The following is a 12194-nucleotide window of genomic DNA, read 5'->3' on the forward strand; positions in this document are numbered from 1 at the left end:
TTCTCTGATGATGTTTGGGGATTTTGAAAAGTTGTCCAGGGTTTATTCTGTTTCTCTTTGGAGTCTTCACTGTGCTTTGGATTCTTTTGTTTTGTGTCTTAAAGAGTCTCTTATTGCCATCAACACTGATGAAACCAGATGTCCTCCTACTTTATGGTGCCATTCTGGAGTTCGGCCTCTGATTAAAAGAAAAAAAATAGCAAAAATTCAGTATTCATGTTTATACAGCATCATACAATAAGCAGAATCCCTCAAAGTATTGTTGCTCCAAAATTAAGTAACATAATTATTAGTAATATACTTAACCCCCAGCCATCAAAAATATGTACAGTTGAAGTCAGAATTATTAGTCCCCCTGTTTATTTTTTTCCCCACATTTTCTGTTTAACGGAACACATTTCTAAACATAATAGTTTTAATAACTCATTTCTAATAACTGATTTATTTTATCTTTGCCATGATGACACAATATTTGACTAGATATTTTTCAAGACACTTCTATACATTGTAAAGTGAAATTAAAAAGCTTAACTAGTTAATTAGGTTAACTAGGCAGGTTAGGGTAATTAGGCAAGTTATTGTATATAGCTTAAATTGGCTAATGATTTTGACCTTAAAATGGTTTTTAAAAACTGCTTTTATTCTAGCTAAAACAAAACAAATAAAACTTTCTCTAAAAGAAAAAAAGATTATCAGACATACTGTGAAAATTTCCTTGCTCTGTCAAACATAATTTGGGAATTATATATATAAAAATTCAAAGGGGGGGGGGGGGGTAATTTTGACTTCAACTGTACATTTAAAACTCTGACAAATTAAATAATATCAAAAGGTTACAAACAGTTAATGACAAACTTCATTGTAAAGTAATTTTTTTGAGTGTACAGTAGTGAAGTTAACTATTCCACAAACTGCCAGTCTACTGTAAAAGCCCAGTGCATTTTGGAAGAAAAAAAACAGAAAGAGATTTACTGCTTAAAACTGTCATATATTTCTAAGCCCATCGAGTCACATTGTAAAAGGCTTCTTTCCTAAATGAAAACACAGATGTCCCCAACTGACCAATCAATATACAGCAAAAGGCAGTTTACTTTGTTTTGACAGGACAAATACATGATACATTCTGCAGGAAAAAAAAGTATTGTCTTCATTTTCCTGCACTCTCAAATGTGCCAGCTAGACAAGTCTTAGCCGGTGGAGGTATTATAGTTTGTCTCAATGATTGTGCCGCATGTTTGCGCTGTCACAACACATCCCTGAGAACACATCTCAATTTTCGATGACAACGGTTTTCTGTATTACAGCCCCGTGTTTCATTGATTCGGCCCTAAAATATGAATCTGTAGGGGCTCTTGCAGACCAGCAGTGGCTTGCAGGGAACACATTGATTGTAGAATAAACTAAATCTTTGAGCCAAAGCAACTCTTTCTCCAATAAACTGTCATTTTTAGCTTCTGTTGTTGATTTTATCTGAGATTCACATATCATGTTGGACCCAAACAGCTTTATTGGAACACAGAGGAATTTTAGCATGCAGCTTTTATAATCATTATTGTTAAACATATAAATGTTTATTAATGTAAAAATAATTGGATTTGTCATTTTAAAATGTTCAATTGGATTTATTTTATTATTTTAAATATAGGTCATTTTGTTATGGATTTATGTAACTATGGAGGACGAAAACTGCAAAAACAATAAATAAATAAATGCTCAAATAAATACAAAAATAATTAAAGTCCATAAATTCCTGCATAAATAATACCAAAAATACATAAACATACATAAAAACAGAACAAACCATTGTTATACCAGAATTATTAGCCCCCCTTTGATTTTTTTTCTTTTTAAATATTTCCCAAATGAAGGTATAATATTATATTTAATATTTATATTTAAGATAATATTTTTTCTTCTGGAGAAAGTCTTATTTGTTTTATTTTGGCTTGAATAAAAGCAGTTTTTTATTTTTTTAAATCCATTTTAAGGTCAAAATTAAGCAATTTTTTTTCGACTGTCTACAGAAAAAAAACATTGTTATACAATAACCTGCCTAATTACCCTCACCTGCCTAGTTACCCTAATTAACCTAGTTAAGCTTTTAAATGTCACTTTAAGCTGTATAGAAGTGTCTTTAAAAATATCTAGTCAAATATAAATTACTGTCATCATGGCAAAGATAAAATAAACCAGAAATGATTTTAATAAAAGCAGTTTTATTTTTTTTCAAAATTAAAAGACACATGTACAGTTGAAGTCAGAATTATTGGCCATCTTGTTAATTTTTTTCCCCATTTTCTATTTAACGGAGAGAAGATTTTTTTCAACACATTTCTAAACATAATCTCATTTCTAATAACTGATTTATTTTATCTTTGCCATGATGACAGTAAATAATATTTTACTAGATATTTTTCAAGACACTTCTATACAGCTTAAAGTGACATTCAAAGGCTTAACTAGGTTAATTAGGTTAACTAGGCAGGTTAGGTTAATTAGATTTTGACCTTAAAATGGTGTTTAAAAATTAAAAACTGCTTTCATTCTAGCCAAAATAAAACAAATCAGACTTTCTCCAGAAGAAAAAATATTATCAGACATACTGTGAAAATGTCCTTGCTCTGTTAAACATAATTTGGGAAATATTTAAACAAGAAAAATTCACAGGAGGGTGAATAATTTTGACCAGCTGTATATATTTTATAGAAATCTGAATCTCGTGTTTCATTCACTATCCAACATGTAAGGTCTCTTGTTCCAACAGAGGCTTGATGGAAACAAAATAGGTAACAAAAACAAAAAACTTAATGCCTGAAGCTCTTTTTGTTGAATGTGCCCTCATTTCTGGCCTCTGTTCTTGCTTTTCTTTGAGATACCTTGTGTCTGTCCGGCAGAGGTGTGTGACTCGTGACTTTTTGGACCCCAGCGGCTCGATTAAAAAGAAGCTGCAGAAAACTTGTGCCTGAACTCCTCTCACAGCCACAGCGGTGTGTTGGACAGAAGTAGACGACACAAACATGGGCCCTGTGGAACTGTCCGACTGCCATGTTCTGCAGGAGAAGGATAGAAACGTTTTAATTGAATTATCCTGTAAGGCAGCGGCCACAAACTCAAATTTGGCTGATAGTTTGACTGTAAAAAAATCTATGACAAAAAGTCAGCACAATAAAGGCTTTCGTTGGTTTACAACTATGAAAAACCCAAGTGTAAAAGTCTGTCAGATAACATTTGATTGTTGTTGAACCTATTCAATATATCAAACAGGTTGCAAAAATACAGTGGAATGCTGGTTTAGTTCCCCTTCGGATGGGGAACTCCAATGCTATGTGGAAACTTCCACTATGGGGATTTCGTCAGAATCCAATCATCTGAAAGAGTATAAAAACGGGCCAATGAAATGCCAATGAGTTGGCAGCGTCAGCGTGCACAGCTGGCGTCAATGACAATCAGTCATGCTATAAAGACGCAGCCAGTGCCATGCTCGACATCCTTTCGCTTTCAGAGCCTTTCACGAAGCTTCTGAGAGAGTCTTTGAGGGTATCTCCAACCTGTGTCTACAGAGAGAGATCGAGAAGCAGCTTCTCCCGGTCCAGAGCGCGTATACGCAGTGGCAGATGGTCGAGCTGGGTATTTCTCCCTTGCCTGGCGTCCTTTGGGTCCGGTCCTCCAAGAGCGGTTTGTATATAGGAAAAAAGCTTTCCTAAAAGAGCAACACGGTCGTGCAGCGCGTCTTTTTCAAGACGTCACTCCGACCGTGCGTTTCTGGATGCGGTGGTTTCCTATCCCCGGATGATGGGCACGAGCACAGCGTTTCATGTCTGGGGGTCCAGCATGTTAATGCGGTGCTCGCGGGCAGTGCATGCCATCACTGATGTCATGTCTGTTGCGCAGTTAAGATCGCGGCTCGCTCTTGCAAAAGAGCCACCCACCCCAGTTGTCCCCCGCACTGCGGTTGGCACTCGGGCAGATCTGAGGGTTTCAGTGAGAGTAAATCCGCCGCCCCCGGGCCGTGGACCTCTCGCTCCTCCACGCGCTCCATCCAAGCTTCAGGTGAAGAGAAGCGCTCCGTCCTTGGATGGTCGCTCTCTCACCTGATGACACCGGGGGTCAGATGTCCATCGCTGCATCGGAGGATGGGCTGTCATTGTCTGATGAGGATGCGAGCCCGCTCGCTCCCTCCCTCCGGGGAGGAGAGCGCGGCGTTAGCATCTAAAAAGCAGACGTGATGGCCGTGCTTTCTCGGGCTGCTTCGGCCGTGGGTCTGGTGATGGTTTATCCCCCAGCCCCGCGGCCGGACCGACTAGATGGGTGTATGTGGAGGATAAGGAGGCAAGACCTTCAAAGCCTCCCGTCCCCTTCTTCCCGGAAGTGCACAGTAAGCTCACGCTGTCCTGAGGGCACTTTTTTCTGCCCGATCTGCGTGCGCTTCCATCCTCACCATCCTTGGAGGTTGGGCTGTCAAGGTCTGACGAGGATTCGAACCCGCTCGCTCCCTCCGGGACTTTGAGCGCGGCGTCGAATCCAGAAGCAGACTTTGCGGCTGTGCTTCCCCAGGCTGCTTCGGCCGTGGCTCTGGAGATGGTTTATCCCCCAGCTCCGCGGCCGGACCGATTAGAGGGGTGTGATGTGGAGGATGAAGGCGAGACCTTCTAAGCCTCCCCATCCCCTTCTTCCTGGATGGGCACAGTAGGCTCACGCAGTGTGCTGCGTGCGCCTTCCCCCTCACCATGCACGCTATGGCCACCTACCAGCGCAGGCGCTGGCCCGGCTGCGCGAGGATGGTTCTGACCCAGGACTGAGCATGCGCTCCGCACCGCAACCGACTATGCTCTTACAAAAAAAAAAAAAAAAAAAAAAAAGTCGGCTGTGTGTGCCCTGGGAAGGACGATGATCACATCCGTGATCCAGGAATGCCACCTCAGGCTAAACCTGGTGATGTGCGTGACGTTGACAAAGTTCGCTTTCTTAACTCACCCATATCCCAGGCTGGCCTGTTCGGCGACACTGGCGGTGAATTCGCCCAGGAATTCACGCCGGTGATAGAGCAGTCGGAGGCGATGGGCGAGGTCTCTATCGGCGGGATTGTATGACCGCTCCCCCCCCGCCGAGCCATCCACATCCACTGCTTTTTCGCCGAGGACGCCCGCCCGCAGCTTTGCTTCGCCGCCCCCGCCTGCGCCTCCGGCCACGCGGCTGCGCCGAGCATCGCGCCGGCAACCAGCGTCCCCCGCCCAGGGCGCCGCTAAGTTCGGTAAAACGGACCGCGAAGCGTCCCTGAGGCGGGCCATCTGGGGAGGAGGGAATTTGCTCTTTCCCCGCTGGAGGGCGGGGCACGTTATTTAAAGGCGTTAAAAAAAAAAAAAAAAAAACGCCATCAAAATCCTCAGTGAAAGAGCACTTTTCCCCTCCTCCGGATGTGACAGCCCGAACACTGCCAGTCTGGGACGCTATGCCTTCCAGCTCGCAGGATCGGTGCATTTCGCCAATGGCTCATGGAGCACGAGAGAACGGTCTCCTTTCTCTCCACTCCCAGCCCCTCTCCTGGAGTTTGAGTGCGAGACGAGAACATCTCCTCTCCTGCTCTCCTGTGGGACCCCAGCGCTCCCCGGATGAGCCCACTCACTCCACGCTGCCCCGCCGCTGGCACGTCAGCGATCGTGCGGGTGGGACCATTTGCGGGGGCTCTGCCTGCCTGGTTAGCGCGGGCCAGCCCATCGCAATGGCTCATCCATACGACCAGACTCGGCTATGCGATTCAGTTCGCTAAACGGCCTCCCAGGTTCACGGGCGACCAGGGTCAGTCCTGCGTCCGCCCCTGTCTTGCGAGAGGAGATTGCTGTCCTCCTGGCGAAGGATGCAATCGAGCCGGCCCTCCAGCCGAGATGGAGCGCGGGTTTTACAGCCCGCACTTCATCGTGCCCCAAAAAAAAAAAAAAAAAAAAAAAGAAAAAGCGGTGGGCTATGGCTAATCCTATATCTGCACATTTTGAACCGCTGCCTTCACAGGCTGCGCTTCGGAATGCTTACGCAGATGCGCATCACGCGATGCGTTCGTCCTCAGGATTGGTTTGCAGCAATAGATCTGAAGGACGCGTATTTTCATATCTCCACACTTCCACGCCACCGGCAGTTTCTGCGGTTTGCGTTTGAAGGTCGAGCGTGGCAATACACGGTCCTCCCCTTCGGGCTCTCTCTGTCTCCGCGAGTTTTCACCAAGCTCGCGGGGGGTGCCCTCGCGCCCCTTCGGCTCGCCGGCATCCGCACGCTCAATTATTTCGATGACTGGCTGATTTTTAGCCCACTCTCGGGAGCAATTGATTATGCACAGAGACAAGGTGCTCCGGCACCTCCGCCCGTTGGGGTTTCAGGTCAACCGAGAAAAGAGCAAGCTCGCCCCCGTGCAGAGCATCTCCTTTCTCGGGTTGGAGCTGGACTCGATCACTATGGAGGCGCGCCTCTCACGAGAGCGCGCCGAGGTAATGCTGAACTGTCTGAGAGAGTTCGACAGGAAAAAAAGTGGTCCCCCTGAAATTATTTCAGAGGCTCCTGGGGCATATGGCATCCGTAGCCGCGGCCACGCCGCTCGGATTGCTCCATATGAGACCACTACAGCATTGGCTTCACGATCGGGTCCCCAGACGCGCATGGCACGCGGGCCCACACCGAGTGACTGTCACTGCGCTGTGTCACCGCACCCGCACCCCCTGGAAAGGACCCCTCCTTCCTACGGGCCAGTGTGCCCCTAGGTCAGGCGTCCAGGCAGGCTGTCGTTTCGGCAGATGCCTCCAGTATGGGGTGGGGGGGCCGTGTGTAGCGGGCATGCTGCTGCGGACCTGTGGAGGGGAACCCAGCTGCATTGGCATATCAACTGCCTAGAGCTGTTGGCAGTGTTTCTCGCTCTGCGCCGCTTTTTACCGGTGCTGAGGGGGCAACACGTGCTGGTCAGGACGGACAGCATGGCCGCGGTAGCGTATTCCATCCGGATGGGGGGTATACGCTCCCGCTGCATGTCTCAGCTCGCTCGCCGTCTGCTCCTCTGGAGTCATACGCGGCTGAAGTCGCTGCTTGCTATTCACACCCCGGATGGGCTCAACCGTGCGGCCAACAGGCTCTCACGGCAGCTCCTTCCCCGGGAGAATGGCGACTCCACCCTGAGTCATGCGTAAGTATGCACTCCCCCCAGTGAGCCTACTCGCGCAGTTTCTGTGCAAGGTCAGGGAGGACGAGGGGCAGGTCTTGCTAGTTGCGCCCCTGGCCCAACCGGACCTGGATATCAGAACTCTCCCTCCTCGCGACGCCCCCCCTGGCGAGTCCCTTTGAGAGAGGACCTACTCTCTCAGGGACAGGGCACCATCTGGCACCCTCGCTTAGTTCTGTGGAACCTCCACGTGGGGTCCATAAGACGCGACGAGGAAGACTTAGGTAACCTACCGGTGGCGGTGGTTAATACCATCACTCAGGCTAGTGCACCCTCTACGAGGCATGCCTACGCCCTGGAGTGGAGTCTATTCACTGAGTGGTGCGCTTCTCGCCGAGAAGACCCCCGATCTTGCCAGATCAGTGTTGTGCTTTCTTTCCTTCAGGACAGGTGGAGCGAAGGCTGTCGCGCTCCACACTGAGGGTTTACGTGGCCACCATCTCCGCTCATCATGATGCGTGGATGGCGGCACCGTGGGGAGGCATAACCTCATCATCCAGTTCCTCAGAGGTGCGAGGCGGATGTTTTCCCCCGCCCCCCTCTCATACCCTCTTGAGATCTCGGGGTAGTGCTACGAGCCTACGTGGGGATCCCTTCGAACCACTCGACTCAGTATCCTTGAGATTTCTGTCCTTGAAGACAGCTCTGCTGGTCGTGTTGGCATCGGTTAAGAGGGTTAGGTACCTGGAGGCATTTTCGGTCAGTGACTCGTGCCTAGAATTCGGGCCGGCCTACTCTCACGTTGTCCTGAGACCCCGGCCCGGCTATGTGCCCAAGGTTCCTACCACGCCGTTTAACAATCAGGTAGTGAGCCTGCAAGCGCTGCCCGCGGAGGAGGCAGACCCAGCCCTTTCATTGTTGTGTCCTGTTCGCGCTTTGCGAATATATGTGGACCACACTCAGAGCCTTAGATCCTCTGACCAGCTCTTTGTCCATTACAGTGGTCGGCAGATGGGAAGTGCCGTATCTAAACAGAGGTTGGCCCACTGGGTAGTGGATGCCATCTCCCTCGCCTTTGGGCCAGGGTGAGCCGTGTCCCCCGGGGGTGAGAGCGCACTCCATTACGGAGCATCGCATCCTCCTGGGCGTTAGCACGCGGCGCCTCTCTGACAGACATTTGTAGAGCTACGGGTTGGGTGACACCCAATACATTTGCAAGGTTACAATCTGCGAGTGGAGCCGGTTTCCTCAAGGGTATTAGGCAACCCTTGGTGATTGAGGAAACGATTCGGTTGAGGTGTCGAAACACGCTTGCTGCGCCACTCTCCCTAACCCGGAGATACGTGCGCTTTTTCAGCTTTGTCAGTTTAGTTCCCCATTTCTTTGGCGAACCCTGCAGAGTTCCTCCGAGGCCCCCAGCACCTGACTCAGCGGAGGAGTCAGGTGTTGGCCCGTTACGTTGTCGGCATGCCCGCTGGTCAGCCCGCGTTCTGGGTATAGGTGCCTGCTATGTGTGATCCCCGCTGGCGATCCCATACGTTCACACAGCCACGGTATAGTCCCCCCTTTTTAGGGCAGGCTCGTGTCTTCCCTCCCCGCTAACCATCCTTATGCTAGGACCCCCCCATCTCTGGGCTGGTCCATAGATTGTCACCAGGTCTCCCCTCTGGGTAGCAGGTGAGCTCCGCAGCGTCCTCCCTATCGGGACTGAACGCTTTCCCAACGTACTGTCGTATCAAAACCTTTTTACAGGGTTATTGCGACTCCCCGAAAAATATAACCGTTTCTGAACAGGTAAGTGAGGGCCAGGGGACACGTTGGAAGACTGTGTCTCGGGGCGTTGTAGGTGCGCTTGCTCTACTGCGTGGCACACCCTTCGCCAGGGGCGCAGTAAGGTTCTTTCGTTGTGGCGTTTTCCATAGATTTCCCCATAGTGGAAGTTTCCACATAGCATTGGAGTTCCCCATCCGAAGGGGAACGCTACGGTTACTAAAGTAACCCTTCGTTCCCCGAGGGGGGGAACGGAAATGCTATGTTCCTTCGCCACAACGATTGTCCCTTAGCTGTTGAGCGTGAAAGTCTCTTCAGCTAGAAAAGGATGTCGAGCATGGCACTGGCTGCGTCTTTATAGCATGACTGATTGTCATTGACGCCAGCTGTGCACGCTGACGCTGCCAACTCATTGGCATTTCATTGGCCCGTTTTTATACTCTTTCAGATGATTGGATTCTGACGAAATCCCCATAGTGGAAGTTTCCACATAGCATTTCCGTTCCCCCCCTCGGGGAACGAAGGGTTACTTTAGTAACCGTAGCGTTCTGTGTAGAGCAAAAATGACTCGGATAAGTCCAATATGAGGTGGCGGAACATTTTAATGAGTAGTTTATTAACTGATTCAAATGTTTTGCTCAAAACTGCTGATTCATTTAGTAACAAAGCAAACGGTGAACTGAACTGAATCATAGACTCCATTCAAATGGTTCATTCAGAAATGGATTTTTGTATAAGAAAAGCATTTTAAAATGTTAAATATGTACCTCTCCTAAAATTATTTCTTTGTTGTTGTTGTTGTTGTTGAACCATTGTTTAAGCCAGCCCAACAAAGGCTTTCGGATGGTTTACAACTGAAAAACCCAAGTGTAAAAGTCTGTCAGATAATATTTGATTGTTGTTGAACCTATTCAATATATCAAACAGGTTGCAAAAATACAGTGGAATGCTGGTTTAGTTCTGTGTAGAGCAAAAATGACTCGGATAAGTTCAATATGAGGTAGCGGAACATTTTAATGAGTAGTTTATTAACTGATTCAAATGTTTTGTTCAAAACTGCTGATTCATTTAGTAACAAAGCAAACGGCCAACTGAATCATAGACTCCATTCAAATGGTTCATTCAGAAATGGATTTTTGTATAAGAAGAGCATCTTAAAATGTTAAATATGTACCTCTCCTAAAAATTATTTCTGTTTTGGTTGTTGTTAAATGTTGTTAAAAATCAATTCATTCATGATTGTGCTTATAAAATGGGAGAGTCTGCGTTCTTGCTCATGATACAAACAGTTGCTTAAGAAAATATCTTATAAAAGGTCTATAATATATAATGAAATATAATGTATAAAAGACAATGATTATTGCATTATGGCAGACATTTTTATGTTCGAAAATTATAAGTAGTCATTTGTTTATTTTATTAAAATATCCATTGCTTCTTAAATAAAATAGTGTAACTATTATGGTTATTTTAGTTATTGTTACAATCAACTATTAAGACATTTATTTTTGTTAACTGGATTTCGCATGAAATGATGTGCATGTCAGGAGGTGCCGTTGTCAAGAGATGTATTCTTTACTCCACTAATTTGTCGCTGGAAAATTAATTTGGGGATGGAATCGTGTTAAGTCTCAATTTTCTGCTGAAGGGTTCACCTATTATCCTTCGGGCAAGCTAATATAGATGTCATCACTATAATTTGTCCCAGATATTAATGCGAGGGATTCTGTGAAAATGAAACACCTTCAAGTTTCGAGTAAAACACTCTTGCTCTCAATTCATTCTGTGGGCATCTTCTTATTTCATGGCTTCAGTAGTTTATTGCTCCGTAACATCCAGAACAAGCTTTTGGGCTCTCTGTTATAACAGTAATTTATGATTATTATTATCCTTTTTTTTTTTTTACATTTGGTCTTTATATTCCAAATACAGCCCAGTTTCTACTTTGCACGTTTGTAATTGAATTATCATCATTTTAGATGTGTAATGTGTTTATAAATTACTTTTATGTTTTATGTGCAAACTCCGCACAGAAACGCCAACTAACCCAGCCAGGCTTGAACCAGTGACCTTCTTGCTGTGAGGCGACAGCACTATCTACTGCGCCACTGCGTCACTCTTTACGGTATATACGGGCTATTTACCTATAGCGCATGTCTTTGGACAGTGGGGGAAACCGGAGCCCCCGGAGCACCCGGGGGCTCAAACCAGCGACCTTCTTGCTGTGAGACAACAGTTCTAACCACTGAGCCACCGTGCCGCCCACTTCCAATTCATGCAGACTTTAATAAAGTGCTAAACACTTATACTATACACTAATACAGTGTTAATGGCTGGTATAAAGTGTATCTCTTTACCTTAACAGCACATGCTGCAGTGGTGATCTGGCCCCAGCGGCCTGCAGAGTATAATGATACACCTCCACATCCTTATCCAGAGTCTCCACCACTTCGCTGTGCGTCAGGTCTCTTTGCCACTGACTCTGTTCTCGTAAAATGCGCTGGAAAACCTCCTGCTGCGGAGCGTCCACTTCAGTTGTTCCTCTCCACAGCCGCAGAGGGTAGCCATCATCCACCTTTTGTAATCACATTACAGCCAAGTCAAACGTCTAATCGTTGTTTTTAAGACTGCAAATGCAAACCAAAACTGTGTTTGCTCACAATTGAATATGGCTTTGATACAACGTCATCGTTTATGCATGTAATATTTATTCCCTTTTTTGATAGCCAAGAGAGCTCAACACGCTGCAACTTGAGAAAACACATGCACATAGAAAAAAACACCAGCAAATTAAGAAAACGACTTCATTGTTTTGACAGCACATGTGATATAAATACAGTGGTGTAAAGTAACAAATTACAAATACTCAAACTACTGTAATCGAGTAGTTTTTCTCAGGAATTGTAATTTACTAAGTAGTTTTAAAAATGTGTACTGTTACTTTCTCCTGAGTACATTTTTATTGATGTATCGGTACTTTTACTCCACTAATTTCCTTTAATCTGCGGTCACTATTTTTACTTGTCGATAGGAATTAAAAAAAATCAGTCCAGCGATTCCTGTCCAATCAAATCGCACATAGAAGGTAAATTGCATGATAATGAACTACCTCAAGACATGGGAGATTTATAATTGCAGCAAACTGTTTGAAAGCATTAAAAGTGTCCAAGAAGATCATCACATGCAATGACCCAGAGACAGTTTAGATGCATGTCACTGATGAGAAAATGACTGATGTTTACTGTATGATGACCGAAATAGCCAGGCGCAAGACATCAACATGATG

The 12194-nt window shown here is 46.0% G+C and overlaps 1 protein-coding gene across 2 annotated transcripts in view; it reads right to left on the reverse strand.

The window, feature by feature from the left end:
- Positions 1–12194, reverse strand: part of si:dkeyp-23e4.3 (rho GTPase-activating protein 7) — a 130746-nt gene that overhangs the window by 668 nt on the left and 117884 nt on the right. For both annotated transcript variants that reach the window (XM_056446068.1, XM_056446069.1), the window contains exons 12-14: positions 11266–11483; positions 2877–3050; positions 1–178 (exon numbers count right to left, since the gene is read on the reverse strand). The exon at positions 1–178 is cut by the window's left edge and continues 668 nt beyond it. In XM_056446068.1, the coding sequence (XP_056302043.1) occupies positions 67–178; positions 2877–3050; positions 11266–11483 (504 nt within the window). In that variant the 3' untranslated portion in view covers positions 1–66. The remainder of the gene's footprint in view (positions 179–2876; positions 3051–11265; positions 11484–12194) is intronic.

Source organism: Danio aesculapii, chromosome 21 (genome assembly GCF_903798145.1).
Source record: "Danio aesculapii chromosome 21, fDanAes4.1, whole genome shotgun sequence".
In the NCBI taxonomy this organism is placed as follows: Eukaryota; Metazoa; Chordata; class Actinopteri; order Cypriniformes; family Danionidae; genus Danio; species Danio aesculapii.